Source organism: Lepidochelys kempii, chromosome 6, assembly GCF_965140285.1.
Source record: "Lepidochelys kempii isolate rLepKem1 chromosome 6, rLepKem1.hap1, whole genome shotgun sequence".
NCBI lineage: Eukaryota > Metazoa > Chordata > Testudines > Cheloniidae > Lepidochelys > Lepidochelys kempii.
Genome location: NC_136385.1, coordinates 13,498,100 through 13,516,262, shown reverse-complemented (window position 1 = coordinate 13,516,262; position 18,163 = coordinate 13,498,100). Strand labels below are relative to the sequence as shown.

At 51.8% G+C, this 18,163-nt stretch overlaps 1 protein-coding gene across 4 annotated transcripts; it reads left to right on the top strand.

Annotated features, from left to right (window-relative positions):
- Positions 1-524: 524 nt before the first annotated feature.
- On the top strand, positions 525-13,589 carry SERPING1 (serpin family G member 1). Of its 4 annotated transcripts, none has more exons than XM_073346770.2 (9): positions 525-583; positions 1,549-1,604; positions 3,078-3,162; positions 6,760-7,212; positions 8,440-8,577; positions 9,305-9,508; positions 9,876-10,018; positions 11,689-11,908; positions 12,606-13,589. In XM_073346770.2, the coding sequence occupies exons 2-9, from the start codon at positions 1,560-1,562 to the stop codon at positions 12,854-12,856; spliced, it is 1,539 nt and encodes a 512-aa protein (XP_073202871.1). In that variant the 5' UTR covers positions 525-583; positions 1,549-1,559; the 3' UTR covers positions 12,857-13,589. The 4 variants fall into 4 exon arrangements, with proteins under 4 accessions (XP_073202871.1, XP_073202869.1, XP_073202870.1 ...); XM_073346768.2 differs by having other exon boundaries at positions 3,075-3,162; XM_073346769.2 differs by lacking the exon at positions 525-583 and adding an exon at positions 671-864 and having other exon boundaries at positions 3,075-3,162.
- The last annotated feature ends 4,574 nt before the right edge of the window (positions 13,590-18,163 follow it).

Below are 18,163 nucleotides of genomic sequence, written 5' to 3'. Positions count from 1 at the left end.
TAGGAATTGGGCCCCTTGCACAGAAATACTCATAAGTGGCTGTGGCTTGCTGACCTAACCAGAAAAATGGAGCTCTGATCCCAGCAGCAACAAACAGGGACAGTAAACAAGGACAGGAGTTTTACGCCATCAGTTACTGTCCAGGGGCATAGCCTCTGGAGATGGGACCCCAGCAGGGGCTCTGGGACAATTTGTATAATGGGGGTGCTGAGACTCATTGAACCAAACTGCAAACCCTGTATATGATTGAAACCACTTCAAGCCAGTACCTTTGGCCTCCGGTTGGCGCCCCAGGGAGCTATAGTCATGGGGGGGCCAAGGTCCCAGTTTCCAGCTGGCACCTTTGACAGAGTTGGAGAATCCACCCGGTGCCTCCCCTGCGTCAGCTGCTGCCCACCCCTCTTCCCCCCCGATTTACGGGAAATCACACAGGAATCAATCATCCTTAATTTTTAACAGGCTGGGGCCAGAGCCAGCCAATGGCTGCATCCCCTCCACCCCATGCTCCACCCTCAACTGCCCTCTGTGCCCTGAGTGCTGGGCTCGGGTTTGGACACTGATCACTCTGGAACACAGGGAGCAGGTGGGTCTCTGGGTCTGGGGTCAGATATGAGGCAGACTGCAGCCCTTTTCCACCTCTGTCAGCCCTTCTTCTGTCTCTCTTCTGCATCTGGTGTCTCTTCCTCCTTCTCCCTGGCTCAGGCTCTCAGCCCCTGGCTTTCAGCGAGAGGGGTGGGGAGCTGCTGGGAGTGAACCTAGCATCCACACTGGCCATGTGATGAGACATTGCGAAAGAGACAGAATGGGAAGACCCAGAGTCACACAGAGAGAGGGGGAGGCAGACAGACGTACGCACAGAAAGAGGTGCATAGACAGACACAGGGACAAGTGGGGAGGGTGGGGGACAGACAGACAGACACAGAAGGGTGAGAAAGACAGACTGAAAGAGTCACAGAGTGGGGAGACAGACACAGAAGGGATGGACAGACAGAAAAGCAAGGAGATGGGGGAACAAAAGACAAAGGGTGTGGAAGGACAGACAGGCAGGGAGATGAGGGGGACAGACAGTCAGAGGGGGAGGATGGACAGACAGACATAGAGATGTGGGGAACAGACAGGCCCTAAGATGAAGAAACAGATAGGCACAAAGGAAGTAGACAGATAGACAGACACAGAGATGGGGGACATACAGACAGGCATAGAGAGAGTGGATGGACAGACTGAGGGAGTGGACAAACAGGTAGATATAGAGATTGGGGGGCAAACAGGCACAGAGGGGGTGAGCAGACAGACATGTGGAGATTGGGGGACAGAGAAACAGGACAGACTGGCACAGAGGGGGTGGCCAGACAGACAGAAGCCTAGGGAGTGCAATGGAAAGGGCATTGGGTAGAGCAGGCTGAGGAGGGGGCACTGTGCTTCATTGGGGTGGGGGTGCACCTGGGGGTCCCAGCCTGCCCCAGCCAGGCCCAGCACTGTGGGCAGCTGGGCCAGGAGAGGGCAAAGGTGGGAAGGGTTTTCACTGACTTCTGGGCATTGCTTTGGCAGGATTCGTTGCCATGAAGAGCTGGCTGATCCTAGTGTGGCTGGTGACTTTCGCAGGCGTGAGTCCATCCTCCGTGCTGCGGGAGCCTTGTCCTTCCTGGGGAGGGGGGAGTTTAACCCATTGAGTGCTGGAGATGAATGCTCCAAGGACCCTAGGGCTGGAGATACAGAGGTGCTGAGCACCAGGGACAAGCACTGATGTCAGTGGCAGTTGTGGGTGACCCACAGCCCTGAAAGTCAGCTCCCGAGTGGAGAGTCAGTGCCTCTCGAGTGGGCAGAGCTGGGACCCCAAACAGTGGAAGTAGCCAGAACCAGGGACTGATCTGAATCATGGGGTGCCACCACATGCCCACATGCACCTGCTTTGCCCGGGTCGTAGGGTAGGGCTCAGGCCAGGAAGCCCATAGCAGAGCCCAGGACCAGCTCCATTGCCTGAAATCCCACTCTTCAGACTACAGGGCCAGAGCCAGTGGGCACAGCATAGCATGCTGTGTCTTTGCTCAACTCTGCCCCAATCCTGGCACATACTGGAGTCACCTGGGGGTTGCTCTGAGCTATGCCAACTGGTAAGTGCCCATCTGGGGATGGTCAGCGCTCTGGATGTGGAGGATGTTTGGTTGATTAAACCTGCAAAACAATTGGCAAAAACAACCATTTTCTTTCATTTTTGCCTATATTTTTCTGCAGAACCTTTTGGGTTTTTATTAACAAAAAACGGAAAATAAATTCCATGTTTGGCCACCAAAACTACTTTTCCCCAAATTTGGGGGTTCAAGGCGCTGGAAACCCAAAAATTTTCACCTGCTTCGGCAAAAATTTGGGGGTTCATGGAAAATTTTCCAACTGAGATGTTACTTGTTTTCATTGCTGAAAACTGTAACATTTTCTGAAATTTCATTTATTTCAGCAAAAACCTAAAACTGGAAAAATGATGGGTTTTAGTGACTGAAAATGTTTTGGTTTCTGATAACTGGAAAGCAAAAAACTTTAGCCAGTTGGACAGAAATATTTGCTTTCACTGAACATTTTCACCTAAGCCCTGAAATTTTTCTGTTTTTGGAGACTGAAAAAATGGGTTTTTAACTGAGCCATGTCATCCAAAAATGGAGATTCCCCCCGCCCCTGAAATGCCATTTTTATTAAAAAGCCATTTTTTGTTGAAAAAACATTTTGCACAAAGAATATTTACCAGAGTGGTGTACTCTGGCCACACCCACTGCCCCAGAGCTCCACCTTCCGGAAACTCCACCTCCTGGGAACTTCCCCCACTTCTGCCTCCTGAAAACTCCTCCTCCAAGGAACTTCCCTGTAGCTCCACCCATTGGGGATTTCCCCACTTAGCTGAATCTCCAGCTGGGGAGATTCAGGAAGTTCCTGAGGGGCAAGGGGCAGTGAATCGCCCCTTAGTTGGTACCAGATCCAATTCCTCTTGATGCTGCCCTGCGTGTTGGTGCCCAGGAGCCCATCACACGCCTTGGATCTCACTTATCTGATGGATCCTTCTCCTTTCCCCTATGGTGTTGGCACAGCAGGATTGGCTGGATGGCGCAGAAGGGGACAAACAGCACTCTGCTTCCAAGTTCCCCTTACAAGCTACTGACCATGACTCCACAGGAGGTGAGGAAGCCAACAATGGGACCCACCTTCTGTTCCATCCCTGCCAAGAGGACGGGGGGAGGCTCAGTGGTTTGAGCATTGGCCTGCTAAACCCAGGGTTGTGAGTTCAATCCTTGAGGGGGCCATTTAGGGATCGGGGGCAAAAATTGGGGATTGGTCCCGCTTTGAGCAGGGGGTTGGACTAGATGACCTCCTGAGGTCCCTTCCAACCCTGTTATTCTATGATTCTATGTGATTTGGCAGGAAGAAGCTCTGCAGACCCGGGAAGGGAGTAGAGGATGGGGGAGAGATGGAGGGGCAGGAGATCTAGGAGGGGTCAGGGAAAGAGGAGTCTGCAGGTTGCAGAACTGCCTCCAGTGTGACAGAGAGAGAAGGGGAGGCCGATTGTGCTACTGGCATGTGTGGCCCAGGAGGGGTCCCTGAGAGATATGTACCACCATGCTGGGCAAGGGGCAGCGGGGGGGAGGTGCACATGTGATGGCAATCCCCCCGGCACCCACCACAGGGGAGGCAAGGGGGCTTCCTGGATCTGAGAGGGGCCCTAGGAGCATGTGCAGTGACGGTGGTGCAACGTGAGTGTGGGGTGGGGTGGAAGAGAGGGGCTCTGCCCCTGGAGCTCCCTGCTGCCAGCTGGGAGAGGGCTGGGAGGAGTCCTTCTCTCCTGCCTCCTCAACCCCTGTCCCGCCCCCAGCCCCAGCCAGAGCCCTCACTCCCCACACCCCAACCCTCTGCCTCAGCCCTGAGCCCCTCCCAAACCTCCCAGCCCCACCCCATAGCCCTCATCCCTGCACCCCAACCCTCTGCCTCAGCCCCTCCCACACCCCAAAACCTTCATCACTAGCCTCACCCCAGAGCCCTCACATTTTTACATTATTTAAAAAAATGTACAGTAACTCCTCACTTAACATTATAGTTATATTCCTGAAAAATGCTACTTGAAGCTAAACAATGTTAAGCGAATCCAATTTCCCCATAAGAATTAATGTAAATACGGGGGTTCGGTTCCAGTGAATTTTTTTTCCAGACAAAAGACTATATATATATATATAGACACACAGCATAAGTTTTAAACAAACAAATACTGTACACAGCAATGATGATTGTGAAACTTGGTTGAGGTGGTGAAGTCAGGGAGTGGGATATTTCCCAGGGGATGCCTTACTGCTAAATGATGAATTAGCACTCAGCTGAGCCCTCAGGGGTTAACACATTGTTGCTAATGTAGCCTCACACTCTACAAGACAGCACGAATGGAGGGAGGGGAGACAGCATGGCAGAGAGAGACAGAGACACACAACCTGTGTGTGTGTGTGTGAGAGATAGAGACGTGCATTGCCCCTTTAAGTACGCTGACCCCACTCTAAGTCCATTGCCATTTTAAGAAAAAAGAAAAGGAGGACTTGTGGCACCTTAGAGACTAACCAATTTATTTGAGCATGAGCTTTCGTGAGCTACAGCTCACTTCATCGGATGCATACCGTGGAAACTGCAGTAGACATTATATACACACAGAGACGATGAAACAATACCTCCTCCCACCCCACTGTCCTGCTGGTAATAACTTATCTAAAGTGATCATCAAGTTGGGCCATTTCCAGCACAAACCCAGGTTTTCTCACCCTCCACCCCCCCCACACACAAACCCACTGTCCTGCTGGTAATAGCTTAGATCTGCAAGTTGAGACCGCAGCTGCTGCCAGCATCCTGAGCCCTGTCGTGTCTGCCCTGACTCCCCCCCCGCCCGCCGCTCTGTGGATGGGGTAAAGGAACAGGGGGCAGGAGCAGGGGGGACACACCATGACATTAGCACCCCTCTTCCCACCCCATGCACAGCAAGCAGGAGGCTACTGGGAGCAGCTCCAAGGCAGAGGGCAGGAGCAGCACAGGGCAGTGGGGAGAGGGACAGCTGAACTTCCTAGCAATTGCTAGCCTGCTGCCGCACAGGAAACTCAGTGGAGCTGCCGGTCCACCCTGGTTCCAAGCCCCCTCCAGCTAGCGCCAACGGGCTGCTCTTCCTGCAAGCAGTGGTTAAAGCAGGCGGCTGCCAAGCAACGTTATAAGGGAGCATTGCGCAACTTTAAATGAGCATGTTCCCGAATTCAGAGGTTCTCAAACTGTGGGCCGCGAGCTCCGTTCAGGTGGTCCGTGGATAGTTCCTTCTACCTGGGTGGCCGCACATGAAACAATGAAGGGCACCCACCTAATTAGTGGAGCTGTGCAGGCCTGGCTCCACTAATTAAGTGCCTGGACGCTGGAGAAAATGCACTTGTAAGGTCAGGTGGTGGTCTTGGGGGAACTAAGGGGTAGGTGGGAGAGGACAGTCGTGTGAGAAAAGAGGGTGGGGGGAATTGGTGTCGTGAGGGGCTGCGGCGGCCAGAGAAAGAGGCGACTTTCCCCAGCTCCAGGGCTGCGTCTGCCGGGGAGAGACAGCCCTCCTTCCCAGCCCCAGCTCAGGGGCTGCTGCGGTAGGGGAGAGAGGGTACATCCATCTCATTAGAAAGGTTAAGACTACTGTGTGACAAAGCGGGACTGTTCTTAATGTTTCCTCTGAATATTGGGGGGGTGCCTCAGTTTCCCCTATGCAGTTCTTAAGTATCTAGGTGGTGGGATAAGTGTGTATGATTGTTGCAGAGCCCTAGAGAGCAGGTGTGTGCAGGGGTCTGGACACAGAGAATGGCCAACACCCTGTTTCCTGGCAACTGATGGCCTGGCCCTTCCCCCCTGCAAGGTGAGAGCTAAAGGTGTTGGAGAACAAAGGAATCAGGTGACCTCCTGGCCCGGGAAAGGGACAAAGCCCAGAGGAGGAGGGGTTGGAGAGAGTTTCAGTTTGGGGCTGGCTGGGGACATAGAGTGAAGTGCAGACGGGGTTGTGTGGCTCACTGCCCCCCCAAAATGGACCCAGCTGAGGGGTCCTGTTCTCTGCACCTACAAGCTCTGTTTTAGATCATGTTCCTGTCGTCTAATAAACCTCTGTTTTACTGGCTGGCTAAGAGTCATGTCTGACTGCAAAGTTGGGGTGCAGGACCCTCTGGCTTCCCCAGGAGCCCGCCTGGGCGGACTCGCTGTGGGAAGCGCACGGAGGGGCAGAGGATGCTGAATGCTCCCAGGTCAGACCCAGCAAGGTGGAAGTGGTGTGAGCTGTGTGTCCTGCAGACAGGCTGCTCACAGAAAGGAGACTTCCCCAGAGTCCTGACTGGCTTTGTGGGGAGCAGTCCCAGAGCATCGCCCGGGGGCTCCGTGACATACTGATATTAAAATATGAGTTGGTGCTTTTATGTGTAGAACAAAAAAATGTTAAGGGTTTTTTATCCAAAGCGCTTTACAATAGTCAGCTAACGGTACAAACAACATTTGGAAAGATCATTAAGTGTCCACCGAGACCCTCAACAATTTTCAAGTGGTCCGTGAAAAAAAAAGTTTGAGAACCACTGCTCTAATTGATGAGCAATGTAACAACAAAACAACGTTAACTAGGACGACTTTAAGTGAGGAGTTACTGTATATTGGCTTACAAGGCAGGTGTTGCGGGCAGTGGGGGGGTGGGACTGTTCTGGGCCCCACCAAAAATTATGCAAACCTGTCTCCCCTGTGTACCAGAGATCCAGAATACCACAGAGCTGGCCAAGGAGCTAGATGAGCCACACAACAAACCAGACAACGAGCCAGTCAAGGAGCCAGCCAAGAAGCTAGACAAGGAATCAGTCGAGGAGCTAGCCAAGGGGCTAGATAAGAAGCTGTCCGAGAAGCAGACCAACGGGCTAGACAAGGAGCCAGCCAAGGAGCTAGAAAAGGAGCCAGCCAAGGAGCCCACTGCTGCACCGACCACTGAAACCACTACAGCACCCATCACAACACCTCAGCGGTGCCCACCCAGTGACCCCTGGGGAACCTGTGGGGACGACTCCAAGGAGGAGAGCCCCAGGGTTGCAACGGCGCTGACTGATTTTGCACTTAAGTTCTATTCGAAATTGGCCGAGGTGGAAGGCACTGGTTCCAACGTGGTCTTCTCGCCCTTCAGCGTGGCCCTGGCGCTCTCGCACCTCTTGCTGGGTAAGGGCAGTGCACACATACACAGCAGTTGCACACACAGTCAACGCACACGCAGATGCAGCTGTCTCACACACACACACCTGTCACACATACACCCATCACGCATATCCACAGCTGTCACACACACACACCTGTCACACATACACCCATCACATATACTCAGAGTTGTCACACACACCTGTCATACATACACCTATCATTCATACCCACACCTGTTGCACACACACCAGCCACACATACACATACCACATGTACCCACAGCTGTCACACACACACACCTGTTACACATATACCCAGCCTTCACACACACACACATGTCACACATACACCCATAACACCCACAGCTGTCTCACACAAACACACACACACACACGCATCATACATATACCTCTCACGCATATCTACAGGTATCTCACACACACCTGTCACACATACACCCATCGTGCATACCCACATCCATCACACACACGCACACACACACACACCCCTGTTACATATACACCCATCACACAGTCACCAGACATGTCCACACAAACATCACAGGACCAAACAGCCATCATGCATGCACACACTACCATCGCATGCACAACCATTGTGCACACAGCCATTGCATGCGCAAACACAACCATTTCACACATGCACAACCACTGTGTACGTGCACACACACAACCGTTACACAAATCCAGTCAGCACACACAGAGCCATCTGACACATACACACACAATCATTGCACACACAAAACCACCACACACACAGAGCTGGTCACACAACTATTGTACACACATTCAAACTCACAAACACAGCCATCGCTCACACCCACCTCTCTCTCACAAACACCCATTACACATACCCCTTCACTCACCCCCCACAATCCCCCATACTCACTCCCATCTTGACAGGGCCATGCCCAGCTCTGCCTCCCTCAGGGATGGTGCACTGAGAGCCTTCTGCCATTGGCCATGGGCCAACGCAACACTGCTGGGTGGCTGGGATGGGATGGTGTTACCAATGGTACTGGGAGCCCCTGCTGAGAAGGGGAGGCCCAGCCAACCAAGGAAACCCTAGAGACCAAGCTATCCCATGGGGATGAGTCTCCAGCCCAGCTCCCAGTGCTACCCACACATGGAATTGTCTGAGGCCAGTCCCCCTGCAGGAGTGGTTTTTGCCCCTTTCCCCAGCCCTGTCAATCTTCATCCTCCCATCTGAGAACTTGTTCTTCTCATGCAGGGGCCCGGGGCGAAACCAAAGAACGGCTGGAGTCCATCCTCTCCTACCCCTCAGATCTCATCTGCGTCCACACTCCACTGCAGCGGCTCCTCAAATCCCAGGCCTTGATCTCGGCCTCAAAGTTCTTCCTCCGCCAAGGTGAGTGTGTGTGAGGGCTTCACATCGGCACTCAGGTCAGCAGAGAAATGCCAGTGCTTTGCTTTTCCCTCTGAGGATCTCAAAGCACTTTCCAACTCCCCCTCTCCAGCATGCCTTCAGGGAAGGAGGTATTGTCATGGCAGGGGTCCCAAGGCAGTACTGTTGCAAAGAGCCTCACAAGTTCTTTTTTTTTTTTTTAGCATGCGAGCAAGTGTTCAGGCTTTGGAGACATGCTGTGTTGCTGTTAGTTTTGTAATGCAGTTTCTTTTTGGGAGGAGCTGTTACAAACAGCAGAAGGCTTTGCTCTCTGCCTTCATGTCTGTAACTAGAGTCAATTCTGGTGACAGACTTGCTTCCTGGGAAGTGGGCATTGAAGTCCGGACTGGGATCTATGAAAAAGGGGATTAGCCTGAATGCTCTTTGTGACCACCCCGTTCCAGGACAGGTGGAGATGGTGTAAATAAACAAGTTATCCCCTTGCGATTTCCCCTACAGGGCCCCGACATCTAATGCTGCTCAGCAGAGAGGTGATCTTACAGATGGGGAAACTGAGGCACTGGAAGGGGCAAGGGGTTGTATAACTTCCTATGGTCAGGAAGAGGGTTTGCGATGTTGTTAGGGGAGTGAGGGGAGGTTGGTGTTGCCCAGGTGGCAGAGGGGAGTTTGAGGGCTTCACAGGGCAGCAATGGCATTCGGTTCCTCATCCCCTTGCCTTCCCGGCTTGCAGGCCTGCCCCTGAACGAAGCCTTCCTCAACCAGTCGCTGCGCTTCTACAACAGCCGGCCCCAGGAGCTGAGTGGCAACAAGACCCAGGACTTGCAACTCATCAACAAGTGGGTGAGAGACGTGACCAAGAACAAGATCAAGAGGCTGCTGAAGGAGCTGGAGCCTGACGTCCAGCTGGTGCTGCTCAACGCTGTCTATTTCCAATGTAAGGGAGGGGGGCACTGCACCGTGCCATGCCCAGGACCTGCTCCCCTGCCCCCCTACATCCCATCCAGAAACCCAGGTCCCTTGGACGCTTCCCCCCTCCCCCGTCAATATCCGAATCTCCAGGGACACGCTCCCTCTGCCACTCCTGATAGACCCACCCCTGCGATACTTGCACCCACTGAGACCTGTCCCCTGAGATATCCGAGCCCCCAGGGAGCCCACCTGGAGCTCCCTGCCACAAGGGACTCCTCCAGGCTGCTCATCCCCTCAAGCCCCCTGCCCTCGAGGGACTCCTCTGGGATACCCCTTGTGGCATGCACTGAGGGTGCTCCCCGGCTACATCTCCCTGTCCTTTTGCCCTCAAGCCAAATGGAAGACGACCTTTAAAGTGAAGAACACAGTGAATGAGACATTCTACCGCCCGGGCCAGGCCCCAATCAGGGTGCCCATGATGACCAGCAAGAAGTACCCACTGGCATTCTTCAATGACCCCAGCTTGCAGGCCAAGGTGAGCCCCCGCAGGTGATCTGTGCCACACCCCTCTCCTCTTGGCCCCTGCCTTGCCTACCTTCCAATGGCAACTCCATTTTCCCCTCCTTCTCCTCTCCACTTTCTCCTTCTTGTTTTCCACCCCATCACACCTCCTCCATAATGTCACTTAGTGATGTCCCCTGTGCCCCCTTCTCCACACTCCTCTCCCCTCCCCACCTCCCATCTCATCTGAGTGAAGCCAGCTTCTCAGAATAGCATGCTCAAGGTGCAGGTGGGGTGTGGGGATCTCAAGCTGAGGACTCTCAACTCATGGCATCCAATATCCATGGCTCCACAGAGCGTGGATCCAGTAATTGCCCGGGAAGCTTTTTCTCCAGCACAGCATTGGTTCTACATGAAAGACACCCAGATATTCTGGTGCTGGGTGCTGGGATAAGACCCTAAGAGAGATGGTCAGCATTGACAACTGCAAGTCCTTATTGTCCCACATTTCCCACTGACCCTAGCATTATTTGCTGAGCTGGTCACAAAACACCAAGATTTTTTGTTGGAAAAGTCCAAAAACGTTTGTTTCCTTCATGATTTCCAGGCAACACATATTTCAGAGATATTTTGGGTGGGGGGAGGGTTGGTTGGTTTGTTTGGCCGTGACTTTTTTAAACGAGAAACTAACACAGTTCAATTTGTCAGCAAATCAATTTTTTTGTTAGAAAGCAAATCAGTTGTTAGCAGGGAAAACACTGAGTTTAGTGCTCTAAAACCACTGTGTTTTGTTTCGAAAGAAAATTGATTTCTGGCAAGAATTTTTTTTTTTAATTGGTTTTCTTTAAGAATTTTTTTTATCCTTTCTAGTGGTTTTTGGGTAGAAAGTAAACATGGGTTTGGTAAGAGCAACAATCTAATGCTTTTTGGTTAAAAAAATCAGTTTTCTGTTAAAAAGGAAATCCGTTTTTTATGGGGTGAAAATTTTCAGTAAGAAACCAAATTGGTCTTTTGTTTGAACAAAACAGGATTTGGTTAAAAAAACAGGTTTACATAAAGAAGAAAAGTGTTCTTTGGTTTCAAACACATTTTTTAATTTGATTTTGGCAAAAAATATTTGTTTTCAGTTTTTTTTAAAAAGTCAGTGAGCAACATTTCTGGCTTTTGAAACCTGAAGCCATTTAATGGAAAATATTCATTTTCCACTGTTTTGTCCCAAAATATGTTTGGTGGGAAGTTTTGGAGGAAATGTGGTTGAAAAAAAATGGTTTGATGAAAAAGTGTCACTCAGCCCTAATTGCCCAGGCGTGGGAGTGGACAGAATGAAGAACGGGAAGGGGGCGGGACTTGGGGACACAAAAGCATGTGGGAGAAATGGATGCTGTCCCAGGGATGGGGAGTGGGGCAGCAAAGGCTCCATGTACCCATTCCCTGGCTCTCAGGGGTTGCAGTTGGTGGAGCAGGGTAGGTGTAGGCCCAAAGGGCCTGATCCCCAGCTGACCAAGACTGCAATCAGTGACATGCTGCTTGTTCACGCCCGCAGGTGTCTTGGAGGTCCCATTGAAAGGACTCCAGGAATAGGGGGATGGGGTGATGGGGGCCCAGCTGTGGCACAGGAAGGGATGGACGGGAGAAGGGGACGTTTGATCGGGGCTGAGGACAGGCCCTCAGCACAGAGAGGCCTTTGTGTCATCTTCCCCCAAGGTTGGCCGGCTGCAGCTGTCCCACAACATGAGCCTCATAGTCATCGTGCCCCAGCATGTGTCCCAGATGCTCGCTGAGGTGGAGCGGAAGCTGACCAAAGAGACCTTCACTGCGGTGATGAAGAAGCTGATGGACTCCCCCTTCAAGTCCACTGTGGTGAGCCTGCCCAAGTTGAAGCTGGACAGCTCCCACAACCTCATGGACATCTTGGGGGAGATGGGTAAGGATGGTGCTGAACGGGTGGTGGATGGTGGCAGCAGGGGCTGGGCTGGGGGGGTACTAGGGGTGGGAGGGGAAGAGGCAAGAGAGCCCACTCCCCTGCTGGGCAGGAAGGGACATCAGAGCAGGGGTGTTGTGACATCACTTCCTGGAGGGGAATGGATGAGCAATTATGTCATTTCCTGAGGGATGGAGTCAGACCACTGCTTCTGAGGGACCCATTCCCATGGCTAATCCACCACACCAGTGTCTACTGGGTCTGTGAGACCAGTGGACAGACCATGGACCGACCCTACAGCTCCCTGGTTCTGAGTGACCCATTTCCTTGATTGATCTATCCCATGTCTGATGGATATGTGACACTGCTGGATGGATCATGGACGCCTGGTTTCGAGTGATCCATCTCCATGGCCAATCCAACACACCAATGTCTATTGGCTCCATTTGACTTTTGGACACATCACAGGCTCCCTTGGTTTTGAATGACCCATTCCCATAGCTGATCAGTCCCATGTCTCTTGGTCCCATGAGGCCACTGGATGTATCATGGGCTCCCCTGGTTCAGAGTGGTCCATCTCCATGGCTGATCTCTGGCACTGGTCTCTACCCGGGGTGAGGGTGGGGTCTCCAGGACTGGGACAGACTCCTGGGGACTGAGGTGTGGCTTCTACATCCTCCCATCTCTGCCTGTTCTCCAGACTACGGCATTTTCTATGACTCCAACCTGTGCGGCATCTCAGAGGCAGAGGATCTGTTGGTGACAAGCGCCCAGCAGCGGGCCATGCTGGAACTGAATGAGGAAGGGGTGGAGGCCGTGGCTGCCACGGCCTTTTCGGTGGCCCGCACCGCCTGGGTTTTCGATGTGCAGCAGCCCTTCTTCTTCGTGCTGTGGAATGACAACCACAGCTTCCCCATGTTCATGGGCCATGTCAACGACCCCAGAGTCTGACCCAGCCCCCTCCATGCCCAGTTCCACTTGCATGGTATGCCCTGGTGCCACAGGCACTGAACAGTGTTGCTTGGCTGTGACGCTTTGGTGTGGGGGGTATCTGTCTGTCTCTCTCTCTCTCTTTCTTCCTCCGTACATAACCATCCATGCATCCCCATGCACTCCGTTCTACCTCGCTATCAATCTCACACACAGCATCTATCAAGGGACTGACCTGGGAGACAGTGTAGCCTAGTGGTTAGCACAGTGGACTGGGACTCACAGAGACCTATGTTCTACTGCTAGGCGACCTTGGTCAAGGGACGGTCTAGCTCTATGCCTCAGTTTCCCCATCCACAAAATGGGGATAATGATCCTGACCTGCTTTGTAAAACACTTTGAGATCTGCTGATGGAAAGGACTGTAGATGAGCTAGGGATTATTATTATCTATCCATGCATCCCCAATACGTAGCCTCTATCTAGCTATCTCCCAATACACCCCATTCATCACCACAGTCTGTTCTCTCTGGATTTTCCTTCCATCTCCCTCTCTCTTCTCCCCTCATCCCCTTTGTTCCTCCCTCTCCCCATTTGACTGTCTGTAGCCTGTGACCATCCCAGGCTCGGACCTTCTGAAATGTACAGGGAAGAGCTGATCTGTGGGGGGTCCCTTTTCCCCACTCCCTTGACTCTGTCCCCCTCACAGCAGCCGCTGCCTCTTTCAGCAGTAAATAAAGTCTGAAAACTTTGGCTTCCTGGCATCTCCTTCCCACCTCCCAGAGAGCCTGCAGCCAGAAGGGCTGCGTGAGGGCAAACGCTATGGAGTGGAGGGGGTGAGGCTAATTTCACTGGTCCGGTTAACTCCCTGGGTGGTAAATGTAGGGGCACAAGGGTAAATAACGCCTTGAGGGGTCATTATCCAGATCTACTTACTCCCCACGCAAGTTGTTGTCACATTGAATTCCCCTGGAAGGACCTGGCTCAAGGATTTCCTAGGCCAAGATCCTAATATGATCTACATACATGTACATGAGAGATCCCATAACACCAGCAGATGCCTCCCTCTGCCCCCCACTCCATCTCTTTTCTTGCCCTAAGGAATCCCCATATTTAGCACCATATCCAATGGGGCAGCCCCACTCCACTCTCCAGGTGGTATAGTCCACTCAACAATAGCTTGACGGCTGGGGGCGGCACACATTGGAGGCAAGCGGAAATTAGCATGCAGCGCTTGGATTGGCCGAGTTGAGGACTGAGCATATTCTGCTGCGGTATAGCCAGCCAGCCAGCATGTTGTATACAAATGAGCCAAAGAGCTGAGATGCGGTATACAGTGGTCGCAGGACTAGAAAAGTTGTGTGTTTTATTTAAAAATATACTTGCCACCAAAGCCTCTGAGGGGGGCCACACCCCGGTGGGAAGGTGAGAGAGGCAATAGATATGAAATATAATTATTAGTAGCATGGATGAAGAGATGCACAGTCATGCGCCAAGGGGCGCAGGAAAGGGTATTCCTCTTGTTCTCGTGAGCTACATTCCTCACTACAAAGGTGCTTTTGGTTTCCAGCTGGGCTTGGAGCGCTGGGTGCATTTTCCAAAGCATCCAAGTGACCCAGGCTCCTAAATCCTATCTTCAAAAGTGATTCAGGCCCTCGGGAGCCAGAGTCTCAGTGGGACTGCGCGCCTGTGTCTGTCTCTTTCGGAGACGGGACTTAGGCCCAGAGCCACAAAGGGGGCGTCTCACTTCTGTTGAAATCAATGGAAGTCTGGAGCCAAAATGCTTTCGTCCCATAGGCATGTTGGAAAATTCGACCCACGGTCTTAACTGTTCCACCACACACATGCACACACATACACAGAGCAATGCACAAACACACCACCCTCAACACACTCGCCCCTACGCCCACCTTTTGCATACACTCACACACACCAGCTGCACACAAGTGTGTCTTCAGCCACAGGGGAACTGCAGTTGCTTCAAATACTCAAGAAGCTCCTTAGAGAGCTGAGGCCCAGTGGTGATCTCCCTCCACCCGGTGCCAGCAAAGGGCCAGGCCACTTCGCAGAAGGATGGGTACGGTGCTGCTGATGGCTGCTGGGCAGAACAAAGAGAGAGAGAGGGGGAGAATGAAATGTCAGGAAGTCGCCCCTCCAAAAGCTGCCAAACTACAGAACACCTGGATTTTGCTGCAGGTCACCCCCTATTCCTGAGAGATCACAACATTCCCCAGCCATCAAACTGCTTGGAAAGTCTGTGTCATGCAAATGAAATAAGCCAGGCTTATAAAGCAGGGAAAGAGCTAAACAGAAAAGCCTATGAAGGCTCCCAGCATGGAGGTTTGAACCTTTGGTCCTTAGGTCTTCACCACAGATCCCTTTCTCAGGTGTTAAAGCAATAACATTAAATCAGTGACTCTGGAGGCTTGACTAGAACTAGGTGATATTTTTCAGCCAAAACCTTCGTCTGGAGCAAGTTCAGTGAGCTGGAAATATTTCATGAATTTGTGTTGATTTCACCAAATTGTTCATTTAGGGAAAAAAAACTCAAAAAAGGCTCAAAAACTCAAAACATTTTGATTTTTTCAGTTTTAAAAGACTTTTCATTAAAAAATGCCCTTTCATTTTATTTTGTAAATATTCAAAAATGGTCAAAATCAAAACTGTTTCAACATTGTCATAACAAAACGTATGATTTGACCCAAAAGAAACCTTTTCTTTTTTATTTTTTCAGGCCACCACAAATTTTGGAAATGTTTAGCTTGGGGCCGACCTGACACGGATTTTTTCCCCAACTTTTCCGAGTGACCAATGAACCAAAAAAATCTATCATCTTCCCAGCTCTCGTCACAGCATAGCCTTCATGGTAGGTCACAGCAGAAGAATGTTAGGTGATCTCAACTCCTGGCTTCTGTTCTTGACTCTAGCAGAGGCGTGTGGTCTAGTGGTTAGAGCAGCACTTGCAAGGGGGCTGGACTTTGTGCCTGTGAAAATCCACCTAAATTTGACCTACTTATACATCTCGCATATGCTCAGTAGAGACTAAGAGTTAGGCAGCTAAAAGTTTCAGTGATTCTGTCTGCACTGAGCGTGCTCCAACCAGCCCTGGGAAGCAGGTGCTCAGCAGCACTTTCCCTACAATTTCTGCTCTTGGCTGCCAGGAGCCACTGCCTTGCTGGAACTGAGAGCAGGGAACCCATTTCTCCTGCACTCCCTGTGCTCCCCTGTTGGTCCCCAGGCATCGTGGAGGGGAAGATAGAAGCCATCTGAGAGTGGATAGGGTGAAGGAGTTGCAGTAGGCAGAGGGTGCAAAGCGGGGACAGGGCAGTAGGGTCTATAACCACTAGGGTCTATCCCCTCCAGAGCCTGCAATGGAACCCAGGCATCCTGAGTCTCACTATTCCTCTGCTGCCATCCAATAGCTGTAAAACCCACTGGCCAAATGTCCCAACCCCCTCTTCACACAACACACAGTCAAGCTGTGGAACTTGTTGCCAGGGGAGGTTGTGAAGGCCAGAAGTATAACGGGGTTCAGAAAATAATTATATAAGTTCATGGAGGTTAGGTCCATTGATGACTATTAGCCAAGGTGGTCAGATATACAACCCCATGCCCTGGGTGTCCCTAACCCTCTGATTGCCAGAAGCTGGGACTGGGCGACCGGGATGGATCAGTTGACAAGCGCCCTATTCTGTTCATTCCCTTTGAAGCATACTAGGCTAGATGGACCATTGGTCTGGCCAAGTATGGCTGTTCTTATGTTCTTAGTGTCTGATTCTCTTGGAAGATAACAGCCTACCACTGCGCCCACCTATTCCACTACCTCCAGAGGCAGAGCTCTGTGTGGTGGATCTAAACGTTCCAACCCTGCTGATGACTGAGGCTAGAGTCGAAATGGTTCCACTGGGGGAGACCTGGTTTTTCCCCCAGTAATCTTTAAAGTTCCTAGGAAATTACATCTATAAAAGTTACATTAAAAGAATGTGAAGGTCACAAAGTCAATCATTCAACAGTTAGGACGTAGCAGAATTAAAGCTGCCCCTGCTACCTTAATTCATCTTCCTTAGCCATGTGCATCATGATACAGGCTTGGATGACACGATTACAGACTATTTTTACCCATGTTCCACATTTCCCAAGGAGAGTGACCCCACTGGCTAGGGGGGACTCCACCACCTCTCAAGAGAGGCTCTTATCACCACCACATCACAGGGAGGGGTGGCAGGGATTGCTCAGTGGTTTGAGCCCTGGCCTGCTAAACCCAGGGTTGTGAGTTCAGTCTTTGAGGGGGCCATTTAGGGATGTGGGGAAAAAATTGCGGATTGGTCCTGCTTTGAGCAGGGGGTTGGACTAGATGACCTCCTGAGGTCCCTTCCAATCCTGATATTCTAGGATTCAGGGCTGCATTAATCCAGCCCTGAGATCAAGGTCACACAGGGAGTCTGTGGTAGAGCCAAAAATTGAACCCCTGTCTCCTGGATCCCAGACTAGGGCTTTATCCACAAAGCATCAGTGCTCTGCATACCAATGCGCAGTAATAATTACATGCAGAATAAACCATCTGCAGAGACATGTCAGCTCTGCTTCCCCCCACAGCTAAAGGCAGCAATGGTTTCTCCCATGGTTTATCTGCAGGCTACAGCACTGTCCCAGGAAAGGGGTATGGGCTCCTTTACCTTCATCTTGCTGATGGTGTTTCTGAGGTGGGAGAGCTGGCGCTGGCAGAGGCTCATTCTGCTGGTGATGCTGAGCGGCAGCTGGTTGGTTCCCCAGAAGCTGTTCTCCAGGTGCATCAAGCAGGCATTGTACTGGCACAGCTGGGTGCTGATCATGTCCTGTGGCATGGGAGAGGAGCTGGGTCAGCACTCGCAGAGCTATCTCCCACCCTCGTACAGGAAGCTCCAGAAAGGACCTGATCCACAGTCCTGCTCTTTATTCTGTGTCTGTACAACCCCTGGAAAAGCGGAGCCCGGACTGGCCACCTTGGGGAGTCTTGCTCCTGCTTTGTGGTTAGTTATTGGCTGTCTAGTTATTGGGCCTATGAGCCAGGAATCCTGGGTTCCATTCCAAGCTCACCACATGGCCTGAGGAAAGTCCCTAGCCCTGTCCGTGCCTCAGTTTCCCCCTCCGCTAACCAGGGGTGATGATCCCACAAAGAGGCTTTGTTAGCTGTAATGAGGCTTGAGCCCTCCAGCACCTCCTCAGTTCCCACCTCGGGCCTCCCTGACCTCCCAGTGAAACAGGCGCTGAGGCAATCCGCCTTTCAAAACAGGAGGATGGCGAGGGCCAGGGCTCTGACGAATTCCCCCATGGCAGGAGCTGATATGAG

What these genes read in the sequence shown, in the direction of transcription:
- SERPING1 (XM_073346768.2), top strand. Translation starts at nt 1,560, where the DNA reads ATGAAGAGCTGGCTGATCCTAGTGTGGCTGGTGACTTTCGCAGGC. An exon ending in GCTCTCGCACCTCTTGCTGG is followed by an intron (nt 7,213 to 8,439) that starts GTAAGGGCAGTG and finishes CTTCTCATGCAG; the next exon opens with GGGCCCGGGGCGAAACCAAA. An exon ending in AAAGTTCTTCCTCCGCCAAG is followed by an intron (nt 8,578 to 9,304) that starts GTGAGTGTGTGT and finishes CCCGGCTTGCAG; the next exon opens with GCCTGCCCCTGAACGAAGCC.